Source organism: Anopheles arabiensis, chromosome 2, assembly GCF_016920715.1.
Source record: "Anopheles arabiensis isolate DONGOLA chromosome 2, AaraD3, whole genome shotgun sequence".
NCBI classification, from domain to species: Eukaryota; Metazoa; Arthropoda; class Insecta; order Diptera; family Culicidae; genus Anopheles; species Anopheles arabiensis.
In genome coordinates, this window is record NC_053517.1 from 56,472,992 (window position 1) to 56,490,986 (window position 17,995).

Consider the following 17,995-nt stretch of genomic DNA (forward strand, 5'->3'; position numbering starts at 1 on the left):
GCAAAATGACATTTCTCGACTTGACATATCTCTTCCGGGGGCTCCGGTATAAAAATCGGGGAGGGCTGGTGCGGGGAAATGAAATTTGTATGCAGAGAGTGACAGATGTCCCCCACAATGTCGCCCAGCTAAAGCTATAAAAATCAACCTTCTAAATACATTATCCTTGGTCGCCCTGCAAAAGCGATAAAAATCAACCTTCTAAATACTTTATCCTTGGTTCCAATCCTATTTTTTATGATCGTTTTTTCTGCGTTTATTTCTTTTTAAATTAATATTTTCTTACTATAATTAATACAAACAAAATTTATGTGAAGCGAAATTAAAATACAGTGGAGCGCCGTTTATCCGGGCTTCTCGGGACTTGACCTCGCCCGGATATGCGAATAACACGGATAATGAGTCAAATGATATATTTTATCACCTATTCCTGATTAATTTTTGGAAAATTATCTTATTTTTTGATAAAAGGAACCCAGTTTGTATTAACTTGATGTTTTTCCCATAAGAATATTTGAAATTTGCCTTGAATTGTCGTCTCTTTTGTTATGACAATGTGCTCTTTTAACCGCATTTTCAAATATCCCCCTCATAACGCAATGTCACCTTTGTATGGAACTGTCATTTCTCAACAGCACGGATAAACGGTTAGCCGGATAAAAGGTACCCGGATAAACGGCGCTCCACTGTAATACCTTTTTTAAAAACATGTAGCGTACCTCATCCACGCACTACAGTTGTCATCCAAGCGTCATCTAAGGTCACCGTATGCATCACGATTTTGTCATCCAACCTATAACTGGAGGACGTGTATGATTGGCAACAACAGAAGAAAATGCGCCATTTCTGGCAGCACTGGCCCACTCGATGTCAGACGTCAAGCTGAGTTCTTCATCCTTTTTCTGCTTCCGCACTTCCAACGCGATGGACGTACGTCGAGTCCGAAGAATCACCGCGCTTTATAGTGCGCAATTTGTAACATGTACAATAAAGCACTAAAAACATAACAATTACACTATGTTCACCCTTCATTATCAGGATCGAAGAAATATGTATCTCATTTCTCCTTTTATTAGAGTTAACGAAATGAGTTTGATATAATAACACCTTTCTACGGGTTAGTCTTTAACAATGGAATAATGCAGACCATCTTTAATAAAGTGAAATAGCTAAGAGCTTAACACAAGAGAACATAACACGTAAATCGTGCTATCGAATCTCACGCTCATATCTGGGAACACTACAACAGTGCAGTGCTGAAGACGCTTGTAAGGTTTTCTTTTGACAGTTGCAATTTAAAATTTCAAATTAAAAGCGAAATTTTTCATTGACATATTTCAAAGGCATTTATTTACTGCTAAATGCACTGATGATCGCTTTCAATTCGCCGGCGATTACAAGGCGATTAGAAGGCATTTAACGGAAATTTGCTGGTAGGTCGGGTAGGTGGTTATAGAAGTAAGAGGTAAAAGTTGATTTTATTTTTTAAAACATTGAAAAATTCTGAATTTTTTACCTCTTTTGTAAAACATGTTTCTCTACGCATGCTATTTTTTTTTTGATCGATTCGATAATCCAATAAAAAGTTATCATAAAAAGAATAAGCAAAACAAACCCGGGTAGGTGGTTATAGAAACGAAGTTTAATACGGTAAGAGATAAAACTTACCCAATTAGGCGCTTATGGACACTAGGGTTAATCCACATTGAATAGATGGACTAAAATTGACATATGCCAAAACACCAAATCCAAAGTGAGCTGCTTTCACGCAAAACGCTGTCATAAAGCGTCCAAACGCTTAGGAAAACACCGAGCGTAACTCGCGCCACAAAAGTTTGCGTAGGTTTACTGTGATATTATTGGTGTGAATTGTTGTAAAGTATTGTATTTTTGTGACGTTGGATAACTTAACTAATATCTTACTTTATTGTGTATTCCATAGTGCGGATTGTGTGTCATTTTATATACATGTTTGTAGAGCTGTGTTTAGCCAAACGTGTACAATATAGCTCCAAGCTTTTGGTGGGATTTTTTCTCTTGGCTTTGTTAAATAGCGCTCGTTGTCGCCAAAAACAATCCGCGCAAGATGCCACGAAATACTCGATCACGCGAAGTGTAAGTATTTGTAATTCGATGCTATCGTGCCTACAAGACATAGAAATGTTCCATTTTTTATTACTCCATGCAACAGGTATTGTAAATCATATGTGCTTGTTTGGTTGCAAATTTGACAAGCGTATGCGTGGCGTTGCGTTTGGCGGGTCTTTTTTTAAACTCGAAATATCTTGAATTCCGAAAATTTCCTGTAATATTGCTTGAATCTTTAGTTTCATAAAAAATGTAGGCTAAAACTTTTGCTGTATTAAAAAATTGATTGATTCATCTTTATAAAATAAAATATTTGTGTAACAATTTTCAGAGTGACGCCTGAGATGAAACTTCAGGGTGATGCTACAAGAAAAGCAGTTATTCAAAGACACAAGTCAATGAAAAAGAACACCAAAGACACTGCGTCGGATAGAAACTTCACACGATTGGTGTTAACAAGCTCCGGAAATAACTCTAAGAGACCAAAGCTCAAGAGAATTTACTAGAAACAGGTTAGTTTTGTTAATCGTATTACTATCTGTATAGAAGATTGTAACCTTTCCAATACTTCAATAACATGTTTTTTTGCTGCCACAGCTGCTGCAACAAACTTCGAAACAGATTTGCTTTCACCTACCACCACACAAAAACGAGTCAAATCTCAGGAAAGTACGCCACAAAGCCAAAAAATCGCCAAACAAGAACCAATGAGCGGTGGCGAAATGAATGAATCTGGAAAGGAGAATGCATTTTCCGATCAAATTCGAAATCATCCTACTGATGAAAATAGCAATACTGTCGTAAGAGTCCCAGGCCGATATCTGTTAAAACAATTGTCGAGTTCTTTGAGTCCTAAAATGACTGAAATTAATATCGATACGGACCGTCGCGTGAGTCGGTATGGAAGACATCAAAAACAAAAAGACAATTCAGATTATGTACCTGTTGATTTAATGAAATATGTCGGCAGTACACCATCCAAATTCAAAACGAAGTCAGAAACTGATGACCCTAACTCAGTCAATAAAACATTGGAGACTAAACCTCATTCGAGTGATGAATTGCGAACAGGATCCAATGATATTTCACTATCATTAACAGTAGTCCCATTACCACTGATCGATGGTTCGATTATGAAACGACCTGAGGAGAAACAATTGCTCAGTATGGAGGAAATTAAAATTGTTGGCATGGAGGAGCCCTACTATACGGATAAAGGCAGCGATAATAATTGCTTTATGAATAATTTGCTTGAACGCAAGACATCATCAGATGCGGACAGCGGAAAAGGGTCTTCAGTCGATCTTGCTATCATATACAGGGCAGGCAATTTATATTGGGCAGCACAGACAAGAAAGTCGATCCATTGGCCATGCATTGTCCATGTCGATCCGGAAACCGATCAAATTACACGATTGTATGGCGATAAATTTTTGGAAGTTCATGTGAGTTACTTTGGGGATAGAGGACGTCGTGCCTGGATTAAGGAACATAGCATTTTACCATTTGAAGGCGTAGACGAATATTGTACCAATGCTAAGAATATGGAGTATGGCAAGCTCCTAAAATCAGCTTTAAAGTCGGAAAGATGGAAAAACGCTTGCAGTATAGCAGAAAGATATATGACACTAGCATTGAGTGAACGTATCGCAAGTTTTGATCATGAAGTAAAACTAGAATTAGCACGACACAAAGTAATGCGACATCGTATGGCGATTGAAGGTAGAATCAAAAATGGAGCATCGCAGAAAATGCCAGCATTGCTACCGTCCGACAATTCAGAGGTATTAGAACATTGGAACAAAAGGGATCGTTCTTCATCTCCGGAAAGTCCTGAATACGAATTGCTACCAGGCGTGTTTCCAACAAAAAAACAATCCCATTAAAAAAATTAAATTTTCTCCCAGCATGCAAAATTGCATCTTGAATGACAATAGAAGCCCTTTAGATCGCCCGCTGCATTCGATGGATAGTGAGGACAATCCTCCTGGAAGTGCAACCAAAGCAAATGGGCCAAAAGCAACAACCCTTGGTGTGAGCGATGTAGAAAACTTGAATAGCACCGAATATGATGATATTCTGACATTCATTCGTTATTATATGTTTGATGGGCACACATCTTATGAAGTAGAAAAGGGTCTTCAATTGTATGTGCGAGGTATATGTAACCTAAAAAAAACGCTCCAACCGTGGTACAGAGCGTACTGTCGGGCGACAGCGTATGCATGCACTACGTAAATCTTATGAAATACTGGGCATTGAACCTTCGGCAGAAGTCAGCACTAGCCTAAAGACAAGGAATGCCCATCCTGTCATTAAAAAAGAACCCAAAACATTGGAAGAGAAGTTCATATTTGAACTGGATAAAAATTATCTTATGAAAGGTGTTCCTAAAGGCTTTGTGTGTTACATTTGCAATCGTCCTAATAATGTTACAAAGTGTAGTAAATGCACCCTACATTTGCATCTTGTATGTTTGGCCAATGATCCTGAAGAAGTAGTAAAAATGCAGGAGCTAGTTGATCAAAAAAAACTCTGTTGTGAAAAATGTTCTACGACATCTATTGTCGAGAAAACTTGTTTCATTTGCAACGATGAAATCCCTGAAAAGAGTAACGAACAAATATACCGTTGCGTGGTTGGTAAATGCACACAGGCGTATCACATATCTTGCTTGCAACTGTTTCCTCAAGTTCGTCAAGTTAGTGCAAGTACTATCATTTGTCCATACCATACATGCCATACATGTGTAGCAAGTGAACCGCGGAGCACAGCTTCTATGGTAAAAACAACACTAGCACACTGCCTTAAGTGTCCGACATCATATCATCCGTCCGGTAATTGCATTCCAGCCGGATCGGTTCTACTAACAACAACGCAACTGATCTGTCCTAAGCACACTCTTGAGCAAATCCCTCTTAATGTGAATTGGTGTTTTATATGTGGCAAAGGAGGCAATTTAATTTGCTGCGAAACGTGTCCATTAGCCTGCCATCCGGTCTGTCTACAGTTCACGCCGCCAGACGAAAAATATTTCTGTGAAGGGTGCGAATCTGGTAGACTACCACTTTACAACGAGATCGTTATCGCTAAGATGGGATCCTTCCGTTGGTGGCCAGCCTTAACGTTGCCGCCATCCGAAATACCGCAAAATATGTTGCAACTACGACATAAACCTTCAGATATATGTGTAAAATTTTTCAACACACACGATATGTCTTGGCTAAACCGTAAACGAATGTATCTGTATCAACGCGAGGACTCCGAAAGCCTTGACGGATCACAAAGCGGATCATCTATGGATAAACGGTATCGCTCTGCGATGACAGAAGCAAGTAAAATCTTCAAGATACTGCAGACCAGAAAAATGTTAGGACCATCCGCAAGTTTAAGTTATTCGAAAGCTGTCCCAGTATATAAAAAAATTAAAACCAACAGGTACATACCACCTTTAAAACCACCATCGGTTAATCGACAGTTGGATGGCGTGGAAGACTCTGTGTGTCGTTGTCAGCCGAGTGATGATGATCCTTGTGGTCCCACTTCTGCATGCTTAAATCGTGCAATCATGATGGAGTGTAGCTCTAAGACTTGTCCTGCAAAAGAAAGCTGTTCAAATCAACGGTTTACCAAGCGCATATATCCCGCACTGGAGGTTCGCTTTTTTTTCGGATAAAGGCTTCGGTTTGGTCGCTCTCGAAGATTTAAAAAAGTGGTCAATTTGTGATCGAATATGTTGGCGAAGTGATTAATAGTGAGGAGTTCGATCGAAGAGTAATGATGATGCAGGCCGCAAAAGAAACAAATTACTATTTCCTTACGGTTGAACCCGACTTAACTATTGATGCGGGACCGAAAGGAAACGTTTCGAGATTCATCAATCATTCATGCGAACCGAATTGTGAAACCCAAAAATGGACAATTGGAGAAACTCGTGTAATTGGACTATTTGCCATTAAGGACATTAATGCAGTAAGTGTATAACGTACATTTTAAACATACAACGAATAACTACGGATTTTTTGTGTTTTTTTTTTTGTTTCAGGGCGAAGAATTGACATTTAACTACAATTTGGAAAGCTTGGGTAATAACAAACGGGTATGTCTATGCGGTGCCGGTAAATGTTCTGGTTTTATCGGTGAAAAATATCGCCCGCCAAATAAAAAAGATATTGTAATCAGCATGAAATCTGAACGATCCCTAAAAAACGGTAAGAAAAAGGTTAAAATTCGTAGAACAAAAACAACTTTGACCCAAAAACAACAACAAATTTAAGTGAAACTAAGGACACCAACAACCAATTGAACGATAACGACGTGGTAATGATATCTGCACAAGAAGCCGTAATAGTAGATTTAGTTGACGAAAATGCATCAGCATATCCACTCGCATCAGTCCATATCAAGCAGGAAAAGAATGATTACAATATTTGATTAACCTTCGTATGTATTTTTATTTGGTTTGTTTTTGTTTGTTAATCCATAATATACACATGTGTTAAGACCACGTTTACATACATGCTTTTTCAATTGAACTTCATAATATGGAGAAATTAAGTTATCTTAGTTAGTTAAGTAAGTTCTGTTTGTATAAATTAGGTCGTTTTTTGTATTTTTCGAATTCATTGTGCTTATTATATGCGTGTACAAAGAATGTAATTATTTTTTTTAAATAGAAATGTAGTTAAAGAATCTGACCAAATGTGTTCCATAATATAGATATGCCCCGCACATCACGGAATTTACTATGAAGTGGGTTGAAAATATCACAACAACTCTGTTAACCTCTATTAATTAAAGTGATCAGGTGTTGGAAAGCCTTTGGGAGATCACACCATATATGAGTACACCGAAAATACACGGACATATACAAAGTGTCCGCGAAACTCCGGTCCGTGTATTTTTGACCTAATGTGATCGAACGTACCCGGGGCCGTTGAGCACTGTTTTGCAGGAAGTCAGTTTTACTGACATGAGCCGAAGTGGAACGAACTGTTCAAAGCGGACTGACTGCTAGCGCCTAAACGCGTGGTCCAAAACAGCCGAAGTCATACAAAATCATGAAAAAGTCTGCGCCCTTTTGTTCCGGCGTCCACGCGAAGTTTACCTAGCCGAGCCGAACCGAATACAGTAGGTGACCGCTAACTGGATGTGTTTTAACTGGAGTGCTTTTTAACTGGAGGTTCGCTAACTGGAGTTACTATCAGTTCAATTTGCTGCACTAGCCTGCCGAAAACTGGTACAGTTACCCTAACAAGTTAGGTTTTTCTCCACGTACTACCGTGTTGAATGGAATTGCCAGATTAATAACCATTTAACAACAATATTTTGGCGTGATATTCAAATTACACAAAAATCAGAGTTTCGCGAATGTCTCCGCAACGCATTATTCGCGTAACTCGGGGAAAGACTGTACGAACTTCTCATTGAATATCTTCGATTGTCATCGATTCTGGCTTCTAGCTTTATACGGACGTCACACCATGCGTAAACTTCCTGTCAAAAGATTTTATGGTTGTATTACGGACGTCACACGAAGCGCAAACTTTGGCGTAAATTGGATTTCAGCCTACAACCCTATACAGGCGGTCCCCGAGATATACGGTACCTCTTATACGCGGATTCGGAGATACGCGGTTTTCCAAATTTGACAGTTCTTTGAGCTAACTGCACTGATTTGACACATCAATTGTGAAATACAGGTGTCCCCGAGATACGACTGTATTTGGGACCGAAAAAATGGCCCAAAGCAAGGCGTAAGTCGAAATAGTCGTATGTCGAATATCTGTCAATGTTAAGTTTAAAACCGAAGTTGAAGAGGCGAAATCTATGATATCGTGATTTTTATTTGAAATAATGTTTGATAATGTATTAATTTTACACCGAAAGTCGTTTACGCGATATAAATATCAAAGATCGGCTAGTTGTAGAATCTTTGGAAATGTGTTTGTAACGATTTTCAGCACAGAAATCCAAAAAAATACATCAATTTCTTCTCACTGACAACTTTTCACTGTCAAAATCAAAATCGTCGTATCTGCGAATCGTCGTAACTCGAGGGGGTCGTAACTCGGGGGACGCCTGTACCAAATAATTTCCGTATTGATCGAATGTGAAATACCATTTCAAAAGGTTTTAAACTGTTCAATTCAGTAGAAACATATCAAATAATTATTTTGGTGGTTAAAATCATACCCTACTTGCAAAATTGCACGAAATTAGTGATATTTTTGCTGGAAATCACGAGATTCGACTTACGCGGAAATTCGAGATACGCGATATTTTGCTGCCGTTTTCGGTCCCCATTAACCGTGTATCTCGGGGACCGCCTGTAATCTGTTGACAGGAAGTTTACGCTCTACCATACAATTCAAGCGTAAACTTTTTGAGTTTACGCCTCGTGTGTCGTCCGTATAAACTTTTTGAGTTTACGCCTCGTGTGACGTCCGTATTACGGCGCGTTGCTTTTTTCGGTATGTATGTATGCACGGTAATAGAAGAAGAGGAAGAAGTATGTTTAAGAGCATATAAAAGACTCTTCGGGGAACGGGATTCCATGATACATATTGGCGTGCAGTGTGTGCTTTTGGAAAAAACTGGTTACCTTGCGACTCGTGTTGTGTGCTGCGAATAAAAAATCAAACCTATATTTTTAGCCCAATAGTGACCATTTTTTTACATCATATTTCGGCAACTGGAAATGAATCGCCGCACTAATGACAGTAAATTAATTCTTTTTGGAGAGCCTGAACCGGCAAACATTACAGAAGGATGTGGTTCATTGGGAATGTACTTGATGAAACGTTTACTGCGCCACGGTGATGGTGTAGCAGTGGTAAGTTATTGACATTTAATATAGAAATATACAATTTTGCATATTTGACTCGCTGCTGACCTTTTCAGATCGACGGTGTGTACTCCAACGAGCTGCGGTACCTGGAGTTGTTAGAAAACGCTGTGCGTCTTGCGGAAGGCCTACGGAGTCTAACCGATGTGACCCCGAATGGCGTAGTTGGAATTATAAGTGAAAATCGATTGGAATTTCCTGTTGTCTTATATGCATCGTTTTTTGTAAATGCTGCTGTTGCTCCAATTAATTTGACGTACACCGCACGTAAGTGGATTAAAGGGATGTGTAGATAAGGCTGATAGTACATATAAAAAGATAACGATAACCCTGTATAAGCAATTGAATTGAGTCATTAACAATACTAGCTCGTTTTATATCTGATATTATTCTACTTTCTGTTGTGCATTCATTAATGGATTGCTTATGCTTATGTCGTTTCAGGGGAATTCGACCATGCGCTAAATTTATCCAAACCAAGCATACTCTTCGTTTCACCATATTCTGCGGAGCGGGTTATTGCAGTTGCTCGTAAAAACCGCCATTTCATCAAACATATTTTTCTCTTTGGCAATGAAAACTCCTTTGGAGCGGATGTGGTCCTTTTAATGATTTTCTTTTACAAACAAGTGCCATCAATCCGTATAGCTTCCAGGTAGCTCCCACAAACGTAGAAGAACATGTTGCACTGATCATGTGCTCCTCTGGGACGACTGGTTTGCCTAAAGGGGTGCAGTTAACACAGCGAAATGTAATTGCAAGCGTATCGTTGTTATCTGTTCTCGAGGCATCATTTGAAGTGCCCGTTGTTGTGTTAGGTGTTATACCGTGGTTTCATGCTTTCGGATGCCTCACGTTGATCAATGTCATTTGTAATAAGCTGAAGCTAGTTTCCTTGCCCAAGTTTGAGGAAGGCCTGTTCTTAAGTTGCATTGAAAACTATCGTTGTTCCTTTGTGTTCGTGGTACCTCCCTTGATGGTGTTTTTAGCCAAGCATCCTCTGGTGGATAACTACGATTTAAGTTGCATTAATACGCTGCTCTGCGGGGCCGCACCACTAAGCAAAGAAACAGAAATGTTAGTCAAGAAGCGCATTGGGGTAAAGCATGTTCTGCAAGGCTACGGTATGAGTGAAACAACTCTTGCAATGTTAATACAGTCCAACGATTCGAACAAATCGGGCAGCGTAGGAAAATTACAAGCCGGCACAATGGCAAAGGTAGTTGATGTAGAAACTGGAAGGCTATTAGGTCCGAATGAAGCAGGTGAATTATACTTTAAAGGCACTCAGATTATGAAAGGATACATAGGAAATGAGCAGGAAACCATTCAAACAATCGATAAGGACGGCTGGCTTCGAACCGGTGATATTGGCTACTATGACAATGACGAAGAATTTTTTATTATTGATAGATTGAAGGAGCTTATCAAATACAAAGGCTATCAGGTTCCACCAGCCGAAATCGAAGCTGTTTTGCTAACGAACTCAAAAATAAAAGACGCTGGCGTTGTGGGATTTCCTGATGAAGCAGCCGGGGAGTTGCCTTTGGCTTTTGTAGTGAAACAACCAGGAGTAACCCTGACAGAGGAGGAAGTAAAACAATACGTTGCCGCTCGCACATCACCAGCTAAACGCTTGCATGGTGGAGTACGTTTCGTATCAGAGATACCAAAGAACGTCAGTGGAAAAATTTTGCGACGTGAACTCCGGGCCATGTTAAACCGACAGCTTTCTAAGCTTTAAAATGTTCCATTGAGTCTTTAATTTACCGTACGATAGATGTCTGCGTATTCTGAGGTTCGATCCTAAGACCAGCTGTTTTTTATTGTGTACGTGTGATTTATGGTAATGGACATATAATATGACTAGATTTAGTTTTATTCTTTTATTACATGGAATGTCACTAACGAATAAAACTTATCATGTACGCATATTCTAGTACATACTCATAGCCTGTTTTACGTTATCGGGTATTTTGGCGAGAATATCATCATGTGATACACCAGCAACGGTACCCAAAACTCCACTGCTGTTTGGGAAGCTTACATCCTTTCCATATTGGTAGTGACGTCCCAGCATATCTGTAAGTGTCCCACCGTTGGCCTCTAGAACGGCTTCCGGGGCGCAGGTGTCCCACTTTTTACACCCTGCACTCGCAAAAACGTATGCATGTGCTTTACCTTCAAGCAGCTGTAGCACCTTATAACCTGCACCACCCACGCGTAATACTTCATCTGGTGCTATGGCATCCAAAGCGGACTGCACAATGCTGTTGGAATGGGAACGCGTAGTGGTGACTAAAAATCGATCCGAAGGAGGTTCCACGGGCAGAATCCCACCCGTACCGCATCCATGCAACCCCCAGATAGTACGTCCGATATCTCCAGTATCGTGTTCATAGTAAGGTTGATGTATGATGCCGCCAACAGCTCGTTCGTTGACTGCGATACCGATCAGCACAGTAACGCGTTCAAGAAATCCTTGCGTATATTCGCTTGTTCCGTCCAGTGGATCCACCCAAATCACCACATCCGACTCCTTTAAGTTGACGAACGCATCAGGACATTTATGCTTTTCCAAAAAATCGATATTGCTTTCTGTTATCAGCCAATCTTCCGGTACCTAAAACATTCGAATAATACGTAAGCATGAAATTTGGGTGTTCGCTGACCTAAATCATACTATCCGAATTACATTCAGATCACTTGGGCCTTCTTCGCCAATAATGGTAGCATTAGGGAAGAGCTTGGACAGCGATGCTACGATACAGCGTTGCGCTGAACGGTCCGCTTCGGTTTGAAGATCATCTTTTCCTTTTTCGACGATTCCCAAATCACCGCGACGCATCACATCACGAATAATATTACCAGCTCGATGTGCAATCTTGATCGAACTTCCGACCAAGCGCATTACCAACGGGGCAGAACTCGCCATTGCAATATTATCCCTGTTTCGCTTATCAATATTTCGCAGAATTAAGTATTTTAACGGCGTCAATCGCTGTAAATGTTTCACATAATATATTGCACCAAATTTGCTCACTGCGGAAATCTTCCTACTTCGAAGTAATCGGTTTGGGATATTGTTGTTTTCATTACCAAGATATATATGAGTTAGCTATGACAGCTGTCAGGTGGACTGATCTAGATGCATCACTGTTTACACGTTTACTATACAGTTATTCCCCGATATACGCTATTAATGCGAGCCGGAAGCAATAACGTATCTCCCACATTACCGTAAGTCGAATGTCGAGCCTTTCAGTCGAATCATCACTAATTTATGTATAAGTTTGCTTGATATCGTAAGTGTTTTGCCACTAAATTAGTTATTCGATCTGATTTCAACTGAATATTACAATTTTGTACCTTTAAAATGGTTTTTAAAGTTTAATAAAATAGGAATTTATTTTGCATTTGACATTTTAAGTGTCAAATCAGTATAATTTGCTCAATTAACTGTCAAATTTAGAAAAACGCGTATCTTCGAATTCGCATATAAGACGTACCGTGTATCTCGGAAACTACCTGTATCTCGGGGACCGCCTGTACAGATAAATCGGTATTCTGGTCACTCTGCGTCGAATCATAGCTTTGGGCACCGACATTCTATGATAATCTTGCGCGAATAGACTTTGGACATACAATTTGCCAACATCCAACTTGCGGTAGCTCTGGGGTGCTTAATTGACGCCAATTTATTTGTGCTGAAGTTTCCAGTGAGCAGAAAGAAATTTCACCATGTCCCGAGTATTAGTTGGAGTAAAGCGTGTTATTGACTATGCCGTGAAGGTAAGTTGATAAATTATGTGGTTCGACCCTGGAACTGGCATTGTGGTCGGGAAGAGATAACAACAATACGCCAGGATGGAAACAGCGGCACCAGGAAGATGGTCACTGATAAGACCGATTGTGTAGTCTCAAAGGAAAATATTTTATACCGTCCGTTACACAACATGTTTTCGTTCTGGTACGGATTATCTGCATTCATGAGCTGAAGTCTAAGGTAGAATTGGTTTCTTTTTTTTCTTCACAGATTCGCGTTAAGCCGGACAAATCCGGTGTCGTCACTGAAGGGGTCAAGCACTCCATGAACCCTTTTGATGAAATTGCTGTAGAAGAAGCAGTCAAATTGAAAGAGAAAAAATCGCCACTGAGGTGGTGGTTGTTTCGGTTGGTCCTTCTCAATCCCAGGAAGTACTCCGTACGGCCCTTGCCATGGGGGCAGATCGTGGAATACATGTAGAGGTAGCAGGCAAGGAGTTTGATCTTCTTCAGCCTATACATGTTTCGAAAATACTGGCCAAACTCGCACAAGATGAGAAAGCGGATCTAGTGATTCTCGGTAAGCAAGCCATCGATGATGATTGCAATCAGACGGCGCAGATGACTGCCGCTGTGTTAGATTGGCCACAGGCTACTTTCGCCTCTAAGGTCGAAAAGAAGGAGATACATTAAAGGTCGTGCGCGAGGTGGACGGTGGACTGGAAACCATTAAGACTAAGATGCCGGCAGTAGTTAGTGCTGACTTGCGTCTAAATACCCCACGCTATGCTACCCTTCCCAACATCATGAAGGCAAAGAAGAAACCGATAAAGAAACTTGCACCGAAAGATTTGGGAGTTGACACAACGCCCCGTATCGAAATTGTCTCCATCGAAGATCCTCCTGTCAGACAAGCTGGATCCATACTGCCGGACGTGGACACTTTGTTGACCAAACTGCGTGACGGCGGTCATATCAAGTAGGAGTCTCTGAGTGGAGTTAGGTAAACTTCACAGTGAATGTTGCCGAGGTAGTAATGTTTCAAGGTTTTGGGGGTTATTAGCTTGTCAATCAAATTGTGAATAAAAATTAAACTGCTATAGTTTATCCGTTTCGCACAAAAACAGTTTTCTTCTAGCTCATTTTCTTCACGAAAATGGACACGACTTATTTCAAGGAAAATTTCTTTCGTTAGTGAATACATCCAAACTAAGAAAAAGTTTCGTTTTGGTATATACCATCTGATACAAAATAAAATTATTTATAATAAATACGAACGCAAACGGGATCCCGGGTTGTGCGGCTTCGAAAGTAACGATCCGGTTCTTTTCGATATTGGTAAGTTATAAAATTGAAATTGCACATGTATACCTAATACGGTAGACCTTATTATTACACTAGCCGAAGGCCACCAAGCGGGCGTAGCAAGTTAAGCTAAGGATATACTTTAGGAGTATTTGATCTTGTGACTACAATAGTGATACAAGCGACTTTTGAATACTAAAGAGATCAGAATTCGAGTTCGACCAACATATAACACCAGCTAGAGATAAGTGATAAAGCGATTAAGTTCTTGCCTAGATAAATTAATACTTATGATCGTTAGACAGGCATGGCAAAGTGATTTAATGATAGACGTACTGTTTCGTGTGAACTGAATTGTGTCCTTTCCGACCCGCCAAAACTGACTATCCTGTTAGGTAAGCATTACTTTAGGCCAATTTGATCACTTAGCTCATAATGCAAAACAAATGAATATACAATGAGAGACCAGATTAGTTTTGCTCGGAAATTATTTGTCCATAATGGTACTGTTCCAGCAAAGGAACTGCGGAATTGTTTAAATGCGTTGCTCCTGTCTCATGTTCACGATCTTCTTCGTCGTCGTCGTTACCGTCATCCTCGTATTCGTCTTCATAATCTTCATCATCTTCTTCATGTGTTTCATCGTCCTCGTCCTCTTCTGCAGCTGACAGATGTTGGCTAAGATCTTTACCAGATCGATTATTCCCAGAAGCTGATCTTAACTGGTTTTGCTTCTCTTGTACTACTTTCGTACCTACTTCCGTATCGATGGGTGCGTCGTTGTCACTCTCTTCGGAAGCTTCCAGGCTCATGCACTTTTCGTCATCCACGTCTTGCACATCTCTTTGGTGTACCTGCTTCATGTGATTGCGGTAGCGTCCTCGTAGTGTAAATACTTTTCCACATTCGCCACATTCGATTTTAATTTTTGTTTTCTTCTTCCCCGCGGTATATCGGATTGAACCGACGGTTCTGGTCGTAATTCCGGTGGCAAATGAAGAATTTCATGCGTTCGAAGAGAGGATCTTTGCGAAAAGCATTTACCGCAAGTTGGGCACGGGTATGGTTTTTCGCCAGAATGGACTCGCTGATGTATACGTAGGTTGGTAGCAGTCGTAAACGTCTTTCCACATTCTACACACGGATAAGGTTTAACCTCTGCATGACTCAACATGTGTTGCCGAAGTCTCGTTTCCTGTGCGTATGATTTATTGCACTTTGTACAAGCAAACGGTCTTTCTGTACTGTGCATATTTCGACGGTGTGTATTCAACATGGCCTGCGTGTTGAATGATTTGGTACATTCTTCACAAGGGTAGGGACGTTCGGTGTTGTGCGAAAGTGCATGGGTTTTAAGTGAAGATTTTTGAGTAAATCGCTTCCCACATTCTTCGCAGGCGAACGGTTTTTCTTCAAGGTGTGTATGTTTGTGGTTGTTTAAATTCGACAATGTTGCATACGATTTAGGGCATCGATCACATTGGAAAGGTCGTACGTCGGTATGCGCAGATATGTAATGCGTTTTGAGTGTTTGAGACTGAGCGAAGCTTTTGTCGCATTTATCACACTTGTACGGCTTCAAACCCTGGTGGATCCGCATATGAACAGTGAGATTGCTAACATTGCTGAACGCCTTCAGGCATACCTGGCAAGGGTACGGCTTTTCCTGGCTATGCACACGTTCGTGCATTTTTTTGCTAGAGTGCTGGCTAAATCGTTTATCGCAATAGCTACAAGCGTATGGTTTTTCCTGGGTGTGCGTACGAAGATGTACTTTATAGTTTCCGGCACTTGTATATTGCTGGTTACAAATTTCGCACACAAACGGCTTTACGTTGAAGTGAAGTCGCTTATGCGTGTTTAAACTAGACGCCTGCGTGAAGCTCTTGAAGCAAATATCACACGCGTACGGTTTTTCTCCCGTATGGGTTCGAGTATGTACTTTTAAATATATCGCTTTTGAAAATCTCTTTTGGCATACGAGACAAACGTAATTTTTTGCTTGTGCAGCAGATCCAGTGCTCCGTTTCTTACGCTTGCGAGACTTTTTAGGGACTCCATCATTTTTTTCATCTTCTTCATGCCCTTGTTGGTCATCATCGTTTCGTGGCGTGGGTTTTTCTTGTTCTTCGCTTTCCTGTTGACATGATTCTTGCTGGCTCTGCTCTTGCTGCTGTGACCTTTGCTGTTCTTCACATTGTAATGGCTTTGCCAATTCAACTTTGTCTTCAATTTTAGATGTCGGCTCGTCCATCTGAAGTGGTTCCAAGACATCATTCATAAGCTCCTTTTCTGGGAAAATGCGATCCCCTTCGGGAACAACATAATCGTCTCCAACTCCTTGCAGGAGGCTTCCTTCGGGAAGATTTTGCATCAAAGGACCGTCCATATATGTGCTATATAAATCCACAGAGGAGTCCTCCGCTCCTCGCTTTATATGCTCTTCTAGCCGCAAGCTAGCCACAGTTTCGGATGAGCTAGCACCGGTACTGCTAGTACTGCTACAGCTAGTGCTCGAGTCATCCGTATCGTCACTACAACAATCGTCCTCTTCATCGTCTTCGGTAGAGTCGTCAGTACTTTCGTCCTCGTCGGCTATACTGCTCTTCCCATCCGAACTGTCATCTTCTGACGATTCCTGTGTATCGCCCATTGTTATACGATACACTGTTGCGGCCTCGCCACTGATGTTCAGAGTCATGCCATTCTTACTGCCATTTGCCTTCTCCGATACCGGTCCTGTAAACATCAGCTCTTTACTTTCATCATCCAACAGGTACGGCTGATCCAAAGTTCTGTTTGACGCGTTGAGCGACGCCGGTTGTTCTGCACTCGGGAACTGAAAGAGCGACTCCGCATCTCCGTTGTGAATTTTGTTGTGTTCGATGAAAGTTTGACGGGAAACAGGGAAACCACCGTTGGACTTTTTAAGATCCTTCATCACCTTGTTGTATTTGCGTATGCACTTCCGGCAGATAGGCTCAACACGTCCATCCAGGGGGAGTAATCTATAATGCACAATAACACGGATGAAACTCCACGCATAGCCTTCTAAGTGTTCGCGTACCTTAACCGAAAATACCGTTTCAAGCAACCAAACGTTAGAATCATCGCACTGGATAAAGTCCATGTTTTTATGCAGCAGCTGGCACAATTTGCAGAAATGCACCATTTTTATGCAGTGATACGCCTAGCTTTGCGAAAAATGGAAATGAATTTAGGATACTAAATCGCCTGATAGAAAATCGATAAAATTGCACGACATAGAATTTGAAAATATTATTTTTTTTCACCAAAACATTTGATCGATTACTGTATTTTGACCGTCGATGGGTGAATAAATAGGGAAGAATTCACAGGCAGCAGAAAAATACACGCACAGTTTTTTTTTCTATTTTATCATTTTGTTTTTTTTTGTTTATTACGGTTGTCAATTTTACCAAGGTGAAAAATGTCCAAGGTGGAAATCAAGGTAGATTATGGAGGTAAGGTGGTGGAATGCAAGATGCGTTTAACCGTAGTGTCTATGACCAAAACAATACACGTTGTTCTACGATCACGGGTAAAAGTAACCGTTCAAATAGACATAGAGCGACTACGTCGCAACGATTACAACGATACAACGATTGAAAGAAAAGAAAAAGACATAAGCATCTACGCAATACTTTCGGCCTGGCCGGTTGGGGTGTTGGAGTTACAGCACTATTTTGAGGTAATGGGCAGAACCTCGCCGCATGCGATGTTGCCGCATGTGGCAAGAAAAGAGTTTTCTCAATTTTCTAGCTTTTCAAGGTACTATAATGATATTTTGTTGTTTCTTTATAAAAATAATCATTATTTTATATGATTTTAGACATTTGACGGCCAAGCTACACGTACCGGACGACCAAGCTACACGTACCGGACGACCGATGTCGTCCGGTACGTGTAGCTTGGCCGTGACATCCGAAATAAAATCGCATGCGGCGATGCGGCAAATTCGCAAGGGCT

The 17,995-nt window shown here is 40.7% G+C and overlaps 6 protein-coding genes and 1 pseudogene across 9 annotated transcripts; 5 read left to right on the top strand and 2 right to left on the bottom strand.

Moving 5' to 3' along the window:
* The first annotated feature begins 1,753 nt into the window (after positions 1 to 1,753).
* Positions 1,754 to 4,002, top strand: LOC120895306 (histone-lysine N-methyltransferase NSD2-like). 4 transcript variants are annotated; one of them, XM_040298532.1, is made up of 5 exons: positions 1,754 to 1,839; positions 1,943 to 2,115; positions 2,192 to 2,340; positions 2,420 to 2,600; positions 2,686 to 4,002. In XM_040298532.1, the coding sequence occupies exon 5, from the start codon at positions 2,796 to 2,798 to the stop codon at positions 3,972 to 3,974; it is 1,179 nt and encodes a 392-aa protein (XP_040154466.1). In that variant the 5' UTR covers positions 1,754 to 1,839; positions 1,943 to 2,115; positions 2,192 to 2,340; positions 2,420 to 2,600; positions 2,686 to 2,795; the 3' UTR covers positions 3,975 to 4,002. The 4 variants fall into 4 exon arrangements, with proteins under 4 accessions (XP_040154466.1, XP_040154462.1, XP_040154463.1 ...); XM_040298528.1 differs by lacking the exon at positions 2,192 to 2,340; XM_040298529.1 differs by lacking the exon at positions 2,192 to 2,340 and having other exon boundaries at positions 1,795 to 1,874.
* Positions 4,003 to 4,288: 286 nt separating this feature from the next.
* LOC120895305 (probable histone-lysine N-methyltransferase Mes-4) lies at positions 4,289 to 5,791 on the top strand. The gene has a single exon (XM_040298527.1). The coding sequence runs from the start codon at positions 4,310 to 4,312 to the stop codon at positions 5,762 to 5,764; it is 1,455 nt and encodes a 484-aa protein (XP_040154461.1). The 5' UTR covers positions 4,289 to 4,309; the 3' UTR covers positions 5,765 to 5,791.
* Positions 5,792 to 5,839: 48 nt separating this feature from the next.
* On the top strand, positions 5,840 to 6,601 carry LOC120895307 (histone-lysine N-methyltransferase NSD2). Its single transcript, XM_040298533.1, has 2 exons — positions 5,840 to 6,060; positions 6,134 to 6,601. The coding sequence occupies exons 1-2, from the start codon at positions 5,866 to 5,868 to the stop codon at positions 6,362 to 6,364; spliced, it is 426 nt and encodes a 141-aa protein (XP_040154467.1). The 5' UTR covers positions 5,840 to 5,865; the 3' UTR covers positions 6,365 to 6,601.
* A 1,964-nt stretch (positions 6,602 to 8,565) lies between these two features.
* Positions 8,566 to 10,887, top strand: LOC120905454 (annotated as a pseudogene).
* Positions 10,803 to 12,043, bottom strand: LOC120905464 (3'(2'),5'-bisphosphate nucleotidase 1). The gene is made up of 2 exons (XM_040316255.1): positions 11,631 to 12,043; positions 10,803 to 11,558 (listed from the first exon to the last, which is right to left on the bottom strand). Exons 1-2 carry the CDS (start codon positions 11,868 to 11,870, stop codon positions 10,872 to 10,874), a joined length of 927 nt encoding a protein of 308 aa, XP_040172189.1. The 5' UTR covers positions 11,871 to 12,043; the 3' UTR covers positions 10,803 to 10,871.
* A 495-nt stretch (positions 12,044 to 12,538) lies between these two features.
* On the top strand, positions 12,539 to 13,824 carry LOC120905473 (electron transfer flavoprotein subunit beta). The gene is given in 4 exon segments (XM_040316267.1): positions 12,539 to 12,727; positions 12,972 to 13,080; positions 13,083 to 13,385; positions 13,388 to 13,824. Coding segments are annotated over 4 exon segments (759 nt in total). The 5' UTR covers positions 12,539 to 12,676; the 3' UTR covers positions 13,684 to 13,824.
* Positions 13,825 to 13,920: 96 nt separating this feature from the next.
* Positions 13,921 to 17,406, bottom strand: LOC120905450 (zinc finger protein 2-like). The gene is made up of 2 exons (XM_040316229.1): positions 17,073 to 17,406; positions 13,921 to 17,013 (listed from the first exon to the last, which is right to left on the bottom strand). The coding sequence occupies exons 1-2, from the start codon at positions 17,114 to 17,116 to the stop codon at positions 14,865 to 14,867; spliced, it is 2,193 nt and encodes a 730-aa protein (XP_040172163.1). The 5' UTR covers positions 17,117 to 17,406; the 3' UTR covers positions 13,921 to 14,864.
* Positions 17,407 to 17,995: the final 589 nt, after the last annotated feature.

Excerpts from the sequence above, each read along its gene's own strand:
- LOC120905464 (XM_040316255.1), bottom strand. The coding sequence starts at position 11,870 with ATGGCGAGTTCTGCCCCGTTGGTAATGCGCTTGGTCGGAAGTTCGATC. Across the intron at positions 11,559-11,630 it reads AAGGCCCAAGTGATCTGAAT|GTACCGGAAGATTGGCTGAT; the intron begins GTAATTCGGATA and ends CGAATGTTTTAG.
- LOC120905450 (XM_040316229.1), bottom strand. The coding sequence starts at position 17,116 with ATGATTCTAACGTTTGGTTGCTTGAAACGGTATTTTCGGTTAAG. Across the intron at positions 17,014-17,072 it reads AAACGGTATTTTCGGTTAAG|ATTACTCCCCCTGGATGGAC; the intron begins GTACGCGAACAC and ends TGTGCATTATAG.
- LOC120895306 (XM_040298532.1), top strand. The coding sequence starts at position 2,796 with ATGAGCGGTGGCGAAATGAATGAATCTGGAAAGGAGAATGCATTTTCC.
- LOC120895307 (XM_040298533.1), top strand. The coding sequence starts at position 5,866 with ATGATGATGCAGGCCGCAAAAGAAACAAATTACTATTTCCTTACGGTT. Across the intron at positions 6,061-6,133 it reads CCATTAAGGACATTAATGCA|GGCGAAGAATTGACATTTAA; the intron begins GTAAGTGTATAA and ends TTTTTGTTTCAG.
- LOC120895305 (XM_040298527.1), top strand. The coding sequence starts at position 4,310 with ATGCATGCACTACGTAAATCTTATGAAATACTGGGCATTGAACCTTCG.